The 14,822-nt window shown below is 42.3% G+C and overlaps 2 protein-coding genes across 10 annotated transcripts in view; both read right to left on the minus strand.

Annotated features, from left to right (window-relative positions):
• The window catches only part of LOC309703459 (uncharacterized protein), a 41,633-nt gene extending 33,632 nt beyond the window's left edge, over positions 1 to 8,001 (minus strand). For 8 of the 9 annotated variants that reach the window (XM_082528282.1, XM_082528276.1, XM_082528279.1 and 5 more), the window contains exons 1-3: positions 6,562 to 6,631; positions 2,421 to 2,546; positions 2,217 to 2,336 (exon numbers count right to left, since the gene is read on the minus strand). In XM_082528282.1, coding sequence (XP_082384408.1) covers positions 2,217 to 2,336; positions 2,421 to 2,509 — 209 coding nt within the window. In that variant the 5' untranslated portion in view covers positions 2,510 to 2,546; positions 6,562 to 6,631. Of the gene's footprint in view, positions 1 to 2,216; positions 2,337 to 2,420; positions 2,547 to 6,561; positions 6,632 to 7,904 lie in introns of those variants that run through there. The other variant, XM_082528275.1, reaches the window with a different exon arrangement.
• Positions 1 to 14,596, minus strand: part of LOC309703476 (NLR family CARD domain-containing protein 3-like) — a 103,971-nt gene extending 89,375 nt beyond the window's left edge. The window contains exon 1 of the mRNA XM_082528332.1: positions 14,415 to 14,596. The gene's annotated coding sequence lies outside the window, so the exon portion shown is untranslated. The remainder of the gene's footprint in view (positions 1 to 14,414) is intronic.
• Positions 14,597 to 14,822: the final 226 nt, after the last annotated feature.

A 14,822-nucleotide genomic window follows, 5' to 3' on the forward strand; every position in this document is an offset into this window, starting at 1 on the left:
CTGGATGTTTGACCTGTTTTTCTGATAATTAACTGGAAAAAAACTTCATGAAATGCATTCTGGGTAAACTTTAAAACTGGCCATACCACTACGTGGGACAAGTTGATGCTCAAAACAGGTTAGAAGATATCTCAAGTGTCATTTTTACATACATGTTGATGTCAGGCTCATCTTGTACCCATGATTTTTTGCATCAAAATAAGTTTGTAATTTTAACTCACTAATTGATGAAGCCCTTTTATTTTGTCACTTGCAGTTACCTGCAGCGAAATTGGACTGACAACTAAGAACTGTCAGTGCTTGCTGAAGAATTTTTATGCTCTCATAGTTTTCAGCTCTTGTTTTGTCAGTTTGCACTGTTGTAATGGTTTGCTTGGGTATTTAAAGTTTATTGAAGTAAATCCTTTCTCCTCAGGTATGAGCCAGGTGGTTCTCCTCCTTATGGGATTTTACCTTTAATTAAATAAGTTACCTCATAAACTACACTAAGGATGCAAGTAAAACTTAACATCCTAAATGTGAAATTAAAACAACCTAGTATCAGTTTCTGTCAATAACACTAAAGAGTATGCTCAAACTTTTTAGTGTTATTGACAGACAACAAAAACACATTAAAGAGGATAAGGCTCTGATAAGGTTAAGCGGGAGAGAATGGATGGTCTCCAGGTGTGCAAAGCTTGTAGAGATTTATCGCAACAACTTTTGTAGCTTTGATTTGCTTTAACTGCAAATCAAGGGTGGTTCAATAAAAGTACTGATTCAGGGATGGGGGGCTGCATACATCCTGTATGCATTCGACACTTTTTAGATTTGTATTTGTATAAAAATGGATTTTAATTTACGCATTCATTTCTGTTGATGTACAACATAAAATCCCAGTGAAATATACTTAAGTTTGTGTTTGTACAATATGGAAAGGTTCAAGGGTATGACTACTTTTACAAGGCACTGTGAGTGAGAAAGAGCCATGTCAATTGCCCTTTAAGACCTACCATAGAACCAAGTCCGCCAGAGCTTATATTATATTTTTACCTGCTGTGGAGCCATTTTTGGGAGCATTTCAAGTTGCTATACATCAATACAACCATTATAGCCCAGATTTTAATAATATGTATTCATTAAGTGCATAGTAATTACAAAATTGCAAAAAAGTGCAATAAACTACAAAAAAATTGAAAATCGTTTTTGCTTTTTTAACATATATTTGTAGTTAGAGAAATTTAAAAGGCTTATCCCTCAAAACTGTAAATACAAAAAAGTTGCACAAAATAGTTTCCCACCACAGGAAATTTATTTTGAGTGTCTTCATAATTTTATTTTTGAAATACACCAATTTTTATACACTGCAGGAAAAACGAAAATAAATATTATACTGCAAATTTGCAAAAAAGCAGCATATGCATCAAAATAAACTATTTCCAGCAGTGCAATATGAGTCCTAAGCATCCCAGAAACGACACAGAAAGTCATAAAGTCAAAGATAACTTTTAAAAACACAAGTATAAGCGCATGAGGCCCTGATAGTAAAAAAGACTACATTTCCGCGAAAATGACGTCACTTCCGGTTTTGGGCAGGTAATGGCGGACATGCAAAAGTTCGCGCTGATGTCTATTCCAACGTAGGAAGTGTTATGAACAGCTGATCGGATCGGCAAAGCGTGTTTCTGGAATATCATGTTTTTGTTGCTGCAAGCGCTTTTTATGCAGTTTTTGCAAAGCTATATGTGGAAGGAAACTGTGACCTAGGACAAGCTGATGGCATAAGATGTAAGTACAACTCCTCCGGTTTCATATGCAAAAAAAATCTTTGCGCTAGCTTACGTGGTTGCAGTGCTACTGGGATTTAAAAATAGTTACGCAAAACAGAGCGTGCCCGCTCCGATCGGCTCTAAAGGGTTAACTGAAATTAAACAGTTTGATGAGTAGCAGCTATTTCAGGGATTTCTTAAAAACAGTAATGGCTTTATTCCATGTAAGAAATAACTCATCTCACAATTAAAGTCGTAGTCGTTTTCTTAACATTCTGTTAATCTAAATGTTACATTTTGAGTGGGAAAAACATTTTGTCCTTCTAACAAGTAACTAATTCTTGGATGAATAATGAAATCTTATTCCTGCTTAAAACCACTCCCACTTTTTTTTCTTTTTGTTTAACAACCAAACACCATCAAGCAGTTAAATCAGCTCCCAAAGAGTTCATGTTATTAACATCTCACCTCTCTGCAGCAGACAGAGGCTGGACTTTAAAACCAACTACTGCCTTCATAGACTGGTCACTCTTTACAGACACAGAGCTGGGTCCAGGTTCATGTTTGCGTTTAGTTCCTCGTTTCTTCCTGTGAATAATGATGGAGCAGTGATGTGAGTGCTGAGCTGTGACATGGAGAAGAGTCATGGACAGTTAGAGATGGTCGTCTCACCTCTGAGCTTTGGTCTGGCTCTCATGTTCCCCACACAGAGTGCTTTTAGAGGGAGGGACTCCCTCCTCTCTGTCCTCACACTGATCCATGCTGCTCAATTCACATCAGCTCACACACACTTTCTACCTGCAGAGGAAACACAAATCATTCATGTGCACATCAACTGAAATCCTCATTTTCTTCAAATATCAGCAACTTTATTTCTTTGTCAGCTTAATTTGTAATTTGTATTTCGGAGCATTTTCCCCAATTTTTCCTGTTTCAAACCGAAATACTGAGAGCTAAATAACATCTATAAAATCTACAGTTTGACTGAAGTGAATTTCTTTCTTTTTTTAACAGATAGAAATTGATGCTGCATATTATTGTATAAATACTTTATTGTCCATCAACATCATCGCTATTATTTTAATACAAATAGTATTTTCAAAGTACTTGGTCATCAAAACAAGCTGAAAAATTCGTTTTTGCATGTTGCAGTTTAACATCTGACTTATTTTAATTCAGTTGTTTGTGATATGTAGCCATTTGTAAATGGTTTAAGGATTAGAGGCTGAACATAAGTTTTCTTCAGTCTCATGCCGTGAATATATTGCATTATATTAGAAATGCAACACCTAATGCACCAGCCACCTTTCCTTGTGAAAACCCTTTGTTGGAGCACAGACTTTGTGATGCAAGCTCAATCAGTGCTACATCTGATTTAAATATTACTTCATAAAGTCCCACGTAAACCCAAATCATCCCGTCTGCTCCACACCGAAACATTCAGCCAAGCAATGTGGTTTATCATATAACATTTCACAAAACAAACTGTTTTAAAACCAGCGTTATCCAGTCAGTTTTATTACCAACATGCAACAAGTGCAGCAACAACTGTGTTTTCTGACACGAGTTTCTGTTTAGATGAAGTTAGTTTGTGACGCAGTATTTTAAATCAGGCCTACATGTTTAATCTATATCTAAGCTACATCTATAATAACATCAATAATAACAATAATAATAATATCTCCTGCTTTCTCCTTAACACAAGTGGATCTCTGAGTCTCTCGAGCGGCTGTTGTTGTGTCAGTGAGGGGAGAGCAGCAGCTCCACTCCGCCTCCTCCACAGACTGATGGAGGCAGGAAAAGCTGCCTTTAGTCATCAGGAAGTGGATCCACAGTAATCCACAGAATTCAACTGCTCACCGTCAACTAACTCTGCTGCTGCTCTCAGTCCCGGACTCTGATCACACACTAACAGGAAATTGGATTTGAGATGACTCGTGTTTTAGTTCAATATATTGTTATTTGAGTATTATATTGTTCCCTGCTACTTCTGAGTTTTGTTCTCCATGCTCTTATGGTCTTGGTTCCCTTTTGTGTCTTGTTTGTCCTTATCTTATCTTTGTGTCTTGTTGTCAGTCTCCTGTGGACGTCAGCCTTTCCTCCATGTGTTCTTACCTACCTACAAGGTTTGTCTGCCTCTATAGTTCATCTTGTTTCCTCAGTCAGTCATGTCTCTATGTTTGTTTACCTTTCTATCAATGTCAAGTTCATATATCTTATTCCTGGCCTCTGTGTGTTACTCACTTCCTCATTTGACAATTCCTTGTTCTGCTGTATTCCCCAAGTGTGCCAAGTCCCCCCCCCTTTGATTTTGGGTTTACTTTCATCTGTGAGTCCTGCATCCTGGGTCCACTCTCTGCCTGCCACACATCCACAATCCACGACAGAGGGTTTCTGCCTTGGCGTGTGTTTTTCTACCTCCAAACACCCTTTGGGGGTGTTTGTGTTTTTTGTTTTGTTTTGTCCCACAAAGCATTTGGAAAATTGTTTATAAAATAACACAAGCACAGACATGTTAAATAAAAATTTGTAACTTCCCACGTATTGAATAAATGTTGACTTATTTTCAGCAGATTTGATTTGAAGTTTACTAGGAACCTTTCTTCCTCCTGTGAGCCTGATTGTCTTCATCTGAGCCCTCCATGATTGCTCAGCTTTTCACTGGCCACTCCCTTAGCCTGCTGGCTCTTCACCAGCCTTAGAGGTCCAACTCTCCAGCTCCCCAGTGTGCTCCTCAACAGCTTAGTTTTTGGTGGAGATGTGGACTGAGAATATAGAGCCTGCCACCACTGGGCCCCAAGCTATCTCTTCCAGGTGAAAGTGGGGCTCGTGTTGTCGGTTTTACACACTGCAGCTAGAGCCTGTGTCTGGGCCTGCATAACGTTTTGTCTTTTGGTTGGGTCCCAGAAACCTCTTCTTGTGTTCCTGAGCCAGCTGACTCACAGACTGCCAGTTGTAGACCTGTGCTTGCTTTCCAAGATACTGTTGCTCTGCCCAGGGTCCCCTAAGAGACTATCAGCCACTGGGTGTCTCCACCGAGACTGAGGACCCTGCTCTTACGGTGAGATTGTGTATATTGCTGAACAGCCCCACACACAAGCTTTCTGCCCTCTCAGACTCACTTCCATCACCCTCCAGATGGTTTCAGTTGCCTGCATCACCAGAAGTGTTCCACCACTGCTGTCTTGACTGGCCACCTCCTCAGTAAACGGGGCACTTCAATACTGGCCTTTGGTCCCCTGAACAGGTCTGCCGCTGGCTCCCTCCTCTTTCTCCCAGGGAGTCCCATCTCCTCAGCCAGTGCTGTTCCCATACCAAGTCCCCTGAATTGCTTCACTCTGTTGCTGGCCTCTCTCTCCTGGTCTTGCACCATTGTTGGACACTCCCCCAGAACTGTCTCTTCATTTGTGGACTCTTGTCCTCCCTATTGTTTTCCTATTATTCTTTTTTCTGATTGACCTGTTTGTTCAGCTGCTTGCTGATACTGAGAAGGTTTCTGTTTCTCTGTGTTTGATGAGCTCTGACTTCTGTGTATCTAGCAAATACTTTGCCTCTCGCCCTATTGTAGCATGGATAGATGGATGAAAATACTGTAATTAGTCCTGTATGTAATAAGATGGAGCTGAGCTTTGTCACATTTTCACAATTCAACATCTTCCCATCCTCAGTAGTGTGTACTGCTGACTGAAATTCACGTATCTACAAACAAGTATGAAACTCCAAGCTTACTGTACCTCTTACTGAAAAACAGAGCTACTATCAGGAGTCAGAGCTCAAGCTTAATGACAAAAGAGACAGGGAGGAGAGGAGGCAGATTTTCACAGTAAGAGGAAGTAAAAAGACAAAAAGGAAAATAGAAGCATTCCTTTTTAAAGCAAGAGTCAAGTTCATTGAACAACATGTGAACAATGAACGTGATAAACAGAAGTCATCTTTACTGCAGCTCGTGATTCAGAAACAACAAACACTCCATCAAACACAGAGTAAAAGTGTCTCCAACGGAAGCAGAAAAAATGTCCCTTTAATGAAAACAAATCACATGAACGAGGAGCTTCACTCACAGCTTTTCCTTCATCTTAATGCAGCTTTTTACTGTCTGTGTACAAACTGATCTTAGAGTCTTACTTCAAACTGGAATTAACTGCAGCTTCTTGTCTTTGCATATCTGTGCGCGCGCAGGCCACACCTTCATGTCTTCACTCAAAATATGCTGTCTGACTGCTCAGACGGAGTTTAAGGCGAAGGAAAGTTTACATGCTGACTTGTAAAGACATAAAACCTTTGTCTATTTCTGTCACAGCCCAGCTCCAAAGTCTGTGACAAAGGAGGTAGAGCACACAGTCTGTAGATGATGCTCACAGTTTTAATGAAGCCAAGAAACCACAAAGTAGTGTGTGTCTGTCAGCAAATCACTGTGCAGAGTCTGAATGAGTGTATGAATGGGACTAAACACCAACGCCAACAAGGAGCTGATTCAGCCAGGCAGAGGTAGTGGGAGTGAAAGGATGCCTGTGCTGGTACAATACTGATATTTTATTTTGAAAAGACTAGCAGGAAACAGAAATACACTGCTGTGTGTTTGACTTTAATGGAGAGACGACAGTTTTCTTCCGAATAAAAAAAGTAAAGAAATCAATGAAACATCAGCTGTTCATCAAATTGTCTGATTCAATCAATAATCTATAATCATGTGGATTTGTCTTCAAACACAAGAGTGATCAAAGTTTGTCCTGAAATAAGAGCTGAACATTTGGTCCAAACATCACAGAGACAAACAGTCAAACTGTTAAAGGAGGAAACAACGCAAACTTACAGTTTCTTCAAACACGCACACCAACAACAAGCTCCACACCTGGACACTAAACACGGACACACAGGTGGGCAATGTCAATGTCATTTTTAAAAGTAAAATTATTTTCTAAATATAATTCCCCTTAAGAAAAAATGCAAAACTTTATTGTGACGTCTATTAAAATTAAAATTGATTACTGATGTGCATATCATTTCTAAATAGTTTGAGTGATTAACCTGCATCGGGACCTATGAACTTCTAACCCCTGCGAGTCAATCTTACAGTTCGAGCAGAAGCTGAGACTGAAAAAATCGCACAGTGTCTGCCCAGCTTTAGACGAAACAAAAGTTGCTATATTTGACTTAATGTGTTTGGAGTGCTCACACTGTGCGTCCATAACATGAAGGTTATAACAGAAATTCTGTCGCTCGCTCTCTCTGTCTTTCACTCACACAGACACGCCACCACCATCAACTTTGCTAAATTACTAATGAAAAACATTGATCAGCTGTGATTGAGCAGCGATGTCCATCCAATTATTTTCACGGTTGTTGTGGTCGTGATGATTTTGTGAGGACACATCGAAAAGGCTCGGATGAGCCATAGTCCTACAAGTTGTGCCTCCATCTCTTGTGTCCAGATCACACGCCGCACTGCCGTGCTGCGCCGTCTTTTCACTTTCATTTCTGTTTTTGCGCGTGCGCAGTGTGAGATGCTGCGGTGACACGCTCATGACAGCCGACAGGATTTCAAACAGGTTTAATTTTTTATGACCAAGCGATTGATAATCGGGAGGTGGTCGTGAGGTGTTAATCGCTTCTCGCTACCCCACGTATACTACACGATGCACGACGCACGATGAAGGCGAAACTCGGGCCGATCACCAAAACGGTCGCACGACTGAAAAATCGGCTCAAAATGAGTCAAAAATCGCCCAGTGTCTGCCCAGCATAATCCAGTCAGTCACACTTGAAATGCAAACCCTGCTCCACGGTCCTGTCTCTGCTTTGGAGTGAATAGGCTGTTGGAACAGAGCCAACAGTTTATGACGCAGTAGTTTTAAGCCAGTGAGTGAGTAAGGTCAGTGATCTAAATATAAGCTATAACGATATAAAATAATAATAATAATAAGTTGACTATCTCCCGCTGTCTCTGTGAATATAAAAAGCGGAGCTCAGACTCTCTCCATTAGCTGTTGCTCGTTTGGTGTGTCCCTGTTAGCCAGGAAAACGTTACACGCTGACTTTAATGGAGAGAACAGAAATAAAAACACAGTTTGTTGTGTGAAGAAACCAAACGTGAGCTGAACAAACAGTAAAGTTCCTAAAGACAAACTGTTAAAGGAGGAAACAAAGCAAACTTACAGTTTCTTCAAACACACACACCAACAACAAGCTCCACGAATTTCAGGAAAGACGAATCTTGGAAAGAAGGAGAAACACCCAAAGAGGCGTTTGAGGACACTCAGGTCCATCGAAACCCTATATGCTGCGTTCAGGTGAACCTCGGAAACTCCCAAATCTCTGACAGGTTGTGATTTTTTTCTGTTGGTTTTCCTGTTTGAAACACAAACATCTGTCATCACTTTGTTGTTCTTTTTCCTGCAGCGGTTGAATATTTCAGCAGTAAACTGACGTTTCTTCAAGCTCATTTCAACATGTTGAAGTCATGAATGAAAGTGCAGTTTAAGGAGGGTCATGTGACATGTTCAGTATTGTCACACATGTCTAGATTGTCCCTGATATCATAACTGCTCAAACACTGATGATTATATTTGAAGCATTATTACTGATGGCAGCAAAGTTTGAATGGAGCTCTCTGTCTGTGCTGATTTGTCGCCCTCTGGAGGTGAAAATACAAACTGCATGATGTCACTGTAACCACCACAGTGACAGGAAGTGTTTTTAAATGACTGAAACACTGAAATGATGCTAACGGCTGTCGTTGGGCTCACTGATAGCAATGCTGATGCGTTCATGTCAAACACTGGCTCAGGTCAGACTCCATCCTTCTCCAGCGTGAAGCTGCCCTCAGACCCACAGCAGTTCTGACTTTTGACCTCCTAACCCTAACGATTTTAGTCTCTTTGCCTCTTTAATGCAAATCCATCTAAACTGTAGCAGAGCAAAAGACGCTGTAAGCTGTTCTATGACTGATGTTCATACCAGAGTTTCTGTTTCCAGCTCATACGTGTTAAAAGCTGCTGCTGTGCTACATTTGTCATTTCCTGCTTTCACTGCCATCCATGTCAAAGCGCTGAAGTCATCACTTTAATGCAGTAAAAAGGAGCTGTAAGTCTGACATTTATTTACTGTCATCACAAACACACACAGCTGGATTAGCACCCAGACAAAGGTCTGAAAAGCTGAAAATCAGCAGCCTCTTTGCTGTCTTCACTGCTGATTCAGCCTTCCCGTTACTCTGGGGGTAACCTGGTGAAGACGTTTTGTGCTGGAAATCCCACAGTCGACTAAATCTCAGAAACTCACCGGACGTATACTGTGGTCCATTATCTGAAACAACAATGTCCGGGATGCCCTGTCTGGCAAAGTGAGCCTTCAGCTTTCTATTCACTGTGCTGGACTTAGTTTCCGGGAGATAGTCAATTTCCCAGAAGTTTGAATAGTAGTCCACTGTGATAAGGTAGTCCTTGTTGTCAAACATGAACAGGTCTGAGCCCACCTTAGCCCATGGTCTAGTCGGGATCTCAGGTGAGACCAAAGTCTCTTTCTGCTGTCTGTAGTCAACTGACCTGCAGATGTCACACTTAGTCATATAAGTCTTAATTTGTTCGTTCATGCCTGGCCAATAAACACACTCTCTGGCTCTCCTTAGACAACCTTCTACACCTAGGTGTGTCGAGTGTAGTCTAGTTATGATCTCCTGTCTCATGGTAGTCGGGACAACAACACGTTCACCTCTAAACACAAGTCCATCCTGACTACTCAGTTCATCCTGGAATGAGAAGTATGGTCTGATGTCACCGTCAGTGTCTCTTTTGTCTGTCGGCCAACCTCTGTGAATTGTATCTATGAGGATCTGTAGTGCTTTGTCCTCTTGTGTAGCAGTCCTTATGCTGTTTAGTCTGTCAGGTGAGATGGGTCTCCTCCTCTATGGAGCCCTGTGGTGAGCACTCTGGAAGATATGCCCTGCTCAACGTGTCTGCTAATAACATGTCTTTGCCTGGCACATACACCACATCTATGTCATATTTTTGAATGCGCATAAGCATCCTTTGCAACCGTTTGGGTGCACTCAACAGCGGTTTTCTTACAATGGTCTCTAAGGGTTTGTGATCACTGTGTATCACCACTTTACGACCATATGTGTACTGATGAAACTTCTCCATACTGAAAACTACAGCCAAAAGCTCCTTTTCGATCTGGGCATAACCTTGCTCTGTACGTGTAAGTGCTCTACTCACAAAAGCCACAGGCTTACCCTTCTGCATGAGTGCTGCACCTAACCCTTTGTCAGAAGCGTCACATTGTACTGTCAGCTCTTCCTCTGGGCAGTAGTATTTCAGGACTGGAGCCTCTGCTATAGTCTCTTTCAGTCTCTGGAATGCGTCTTCATGTCGAGTTGTCCAGTTCCACTCACTGTCTTTCTGTGCCAGCTGTCTCAGTATGTCACAGTTGTCAGACAGATGTGGGCAAAACTTTGCTAAGTAGTTCACCATACCTAACAGTCTCTGTACTGCCTTCATGTCTGTAGGTCTGGGCATTTGTTCTATAGAGCTAACCTTCTCTGGGTCTACTTTCAGACTGTTGCATGTCAGCTGATGTCCAATGTACGTAGTCTGCTTCTATTTAAGTTTAAATTTGTCTGCGTTTAACTTAATGTTTTTCTGCCTGCAACGAGTCAAAAACTGTCTCAGCTTCTCGTCATGGTCACGTACTGCTCCAGCATCTGTGTCCCCCTGACCCGTGATCAGCACACCATCTGCAATGATGTAGATCCCTGCCAGACCATCCAAAGCTTGTGTGAGCTTCCTCTGGAACACTTCCGGAGCTGGACTTATCCCCATTGGCATCCTCAGCCATCTGTAGCGTCCAAACGGAGTCTAAAATGTTGTCAGGTAGCTCGACTCCTCCTCCAGTTTCACGTGCCAGAATCCACTCTTCACATCTCAGACAGAGAACACTTTAGCCTTTGACAGATCTGGCAAAATGTCCTCAATGGTGGGCAATGGGAAGTGGCTCCGTAGTATGGGCTTTGTTTAAGGGTTTTGGATCTATACACACCCTTAAATCCCCACTCTGCTTTTGGACTACAACCATCCCACTGATCCAGTCTGTGCTGCATTCTACTGGTGTAATGATCCCTCTGCGCTGAAGATCTTGAAGCTCCTTTTTTAACGGCTTTATCATTGCAATAAAAAGCTGAACAGAGTCCAGAGTGTGGGGAACCAATGAGAGCAAATACAGAGAGAAGTGAGAGCAGAGCAGCCAATCAGACGGGTTCAGGGCTGAGGAGGCGGAGCTGCAGACTAAGGAAGAGCAGAGTGGACTCTACATGAGAGACTGCAGATGATAAACGTTGACAATAATTCATTGATGAACATGTGTTTATGTGAGGTCAGATTATAAATGTCCTCAGTCAGCTGTTCAGTCTGTGTTTAGATCTTATGTTAGCGCAAACATTATTGTATGTTACCCACAATTCATGTGAAACTTTCACAGTGGAATCACTCACATCCATGTGTTAGCTGTTGTACTGCTGGACCATTTCTAATGTGCATTTAACTGTATGATCTCTAATCAGTGATCCAGTTCATTGATTTAACTCATCAAAACCCCCAAAATGGACTTGAAATACTCGATTTGTGACATTTGAAGTCAAATGTGAAGAAATGAACATCATAGTTTCTTCAAGAAATGATTTCTCTGTCATTGCTGCTGCTGCTACATACATACAAATATCAAAGTTGAGTTTGGTAATTGTTCTGTAGTGATTCTATGATATTTCAAAATCATATTCAGTAAGTATCCCATGAGTCCATCTTCAGTCTGATTTACCCAGGCTGGCACTTGGAGTACACTGGCATGTGGCCCCTTGTGCCAGCATTAGTGCTTTCCTCCTTTCTGCTGTTCACAAATCACCAATCACACTTTGACTATTACCATTAAAACAACAGTAAGTAAATGTAGCAACAGAGCTACGATACTTTAAATGTTGTCCAAGTTTCATGATTCATGTGAGGATGTTGCATAAGAAAAGCATGATGTATAAAGCATAAGTGTTTCTGACCAGTTGCTGATGTTCCTTCATTTTTCCCTGATGAAATCTATCAAATACTGTCCAACAGACTGATGGCACAGCAGTGCAGAGGCTGCTGAACCTGCCTCTGAAGCCTCTGGTTTAAAATAGTTAAAAGAAATAATCCAGCTATACTTGTCAGTATTTCAACTGCTGCACAGCAAATAACTTTATTATAAAATAAAGCAATTCTGTCTGATATTGGGCCGCCGTTGTGTTGCTTTGAACGTGTATTTTTTTGGGGTGACAAAAATGTTGTTTATTTCTTTAATAAATAATTTTGACCAGTAAACTCTCCTTAAACATGCACCATGGTGTGGTCTTTCTTTGCTTGTGACTTCTTGATGTTGGTAAATACAATAATTGAAAAATACCACGTTACATATATATACATATAATAATGTACAACACATTATGGAGTATGCTTCTGCTGTGAGGTCCCGCCTCCATGTACTCATGCAGTTAATCGCTAGACGGGTATTTTTATAAATAATATTACATTAGGGTAATTTTCCTATACATATTTTTGACCTGGGGGTAGAATTGATTGTGAAATGGAAACGGAAAATGCTTATGAACTTGCAAATTAAAAACATGATGCATTTAAGGTAACCCTTTTTCATTTTTATTTAAGAAGAGAATTTGTTCCACTGTGCGATGGCCGAACCTGTTCCTTTTCGTGGAGATAATTTCTCCTACCTTAAGGAAAATCCCTCACATGGCCCAGAAGAGGCTGGAGTGCAGAGAAACTGGTAGAGATGCAGTTATACAGTCTACATGGGCCCCACCAACTATCAGCTAAAGAGAATAAAGAAATTCAATTGCTGCACATTTGGCAGACTAACATTTTAAGATTATTTAAAACATAAAATATATCTTTTTATAACATTAAATGTAAAGAGTCAAATAGAAGTCTTTCTAAAGTTATTTAATGATATTTATATTATGAAAAGCAGATTTTTGACATTTTAAGTTTTTCCGGTTTTCAGATAAAATAAACACGCACAAAACAAAAGGGGTGTCCTTTGGGAGGTGTTGCGGGAGTATGGGGTGTCTGGCCCATTGCTACGGGCCATTCGATCCCTATACAACCGTTGCAAGAGCTTGGTTCGCATTGCCGGCAATAAGTCGGACTCGTTCCCGGTGGGTGATGGGCCCCGCAAGGGCTGCCCTTTGTCTCCGGTTCTGTTCATAATTTTTATGGACAGGATTTCTAGGTGCAGCCAAGTGGCGGAGGGCTTTCGCTTTGGTGGCCTCAGAATCTCATCTCTGATTTTTGCAGATGATGTGGTTCTGTTGGCTCCATCGGGTGAGGGCCTCCAGCTCGCACTGGAACGGTTCGCAGCCGAGTGTGAAGCAGCGGGAATGAGGATCAGCACCTCCAAATCTGAGGCCATGGTTCTCAGCCGGAAAAGGGTGGAGTGCCCACTCCGGGTCGGGGATGAGTTCCTGCCCCAAGTGGAGGAATTCAAGTATCTCGGGGTCTTGTTCGCGAGTGATGGGAGAAGGGAGCCGGAGATCAACAGACGGATTGGGGCTGCAGCTGCAGTAATGCGGACGCTGCACCGGTCCGTCGTGGTGAAGAGGGAGCTGAGTGTAAAAGCGAAGCTCTCAATTTACCGGTCGATCTACGTCCCTACCCTCACCTATGGCCACGAGCTGTGGGTAGTGACCGAAAAAACGAGATCGCGGATACAAGCGGCAGAAATGAGCTTCCTCCAAAGGGTGGCTGGCCTCTCCCTTAGAGATAGGGTGAGAAGTTCGGCCATCCGGGAGGGGCTCAGAGTAGAGCAGCTGCTGCTCCACATCGAAAGGAGCCAGCTGAGGTGGTTCGGGCATCTGACAAGGATGCCCCCTGGGCGCCTCCTGGGTGAGGTGTTCCAGGCATGTCCCACCGGGAGGAGGCCCCGGGGCAGACCCAGGACACGCTGGAGAGATTATATCTCTCGGCTGGCCTGGGAGCACCTTGGTATTCCCCCGGATAAGCTGGAGGAGGTGGCTGGGGAGAGGGAGGTCTGGGCCTCTTTGCTTAGGCTGCTGCCCCCGCGACCCGGCTCCGGATAAAGCGGATGAAGATGGATGGATGGATGGATGGACAAAACAAAAGCAAACAACAAGAACACAAAGCTGGAAAACCCACCCGATTGACCAAAATCAACTCAGAACACTCCCACACAACAGAAACTCCTCTATTCTTCGCTGGCTCCAAATCTCTCAGTAGAAACATCAGTGGTTCACTATCTGTCACCATCAAAACACTCCACAAATCCCGCAAATGATTCGCTTCCTTTTAAACCATGGAATCAGATACCGAAGCAGTTAGGTTCTAAACGAAGTGTCAAACCTGCTCCTGTCACCTCTGTTTACCTCTGACAACAAGAACATTTAGCCAACAGTTTATTAACTTTGGTAAATTATGAACAGGCATCAGCGCGGTCACCTATACTGTCCTTTAGTGCTGCAGCAGGAGGAATCTGTTCAGTTAATCTGAAATCTCTTTCTCTCGCTAAAACAAACGTCAGCAGACTGAGTCAAAGACAGAAACCTTATTTAAACACCAGATATTCACCGGCGTCACTTCTTGATCCAGGAATAAAAGAGGACGTTGCACTTACTCAGCTTCTTCCCATGAACGTCTTCACTCTGCAGCTCTCTGCTGTCTGGACCAGGTCTGTGTAGAAACAGAGAAAATCCTCTGCTTCTCCTCCGTCATCAGTCCTCTGTGTCTGCAGGCTGTGTCACATTAAACACTTCACACCAGCAAAGAGTCTGAAGCTCACAGGTCAAAGGTCAGCTGCTGCACCTTGTGTGATATTAATTTGATCAATAATTAACCTGCAGCAGGTTTCTGCTCCAACACTCTGAACAACCCTGAGAACAAATCAGATGATGTGGGTGTGTCTGCAAGCTTCAATAGTATTAAACACCTCACACCAGCAATGAGTCTGAAGCTCGCAGGTTAAAGGTCAAAGGTCAGCTGCCACACTGTATATAACATTTCAACAGTATACAGCCTGACTGTG

Source organism: Aulonocara stuartgranti (assembly GCF_965226115.1).
Source record: "Aulonocara stuartgranti genome assembly, chromosome: 3".
NCBI lineage: Eukaryota > Metazoa > Chordata > Actinopteri > Cichliformes > Cichlidae > Aulonocara > Aulonocara stuartgranti.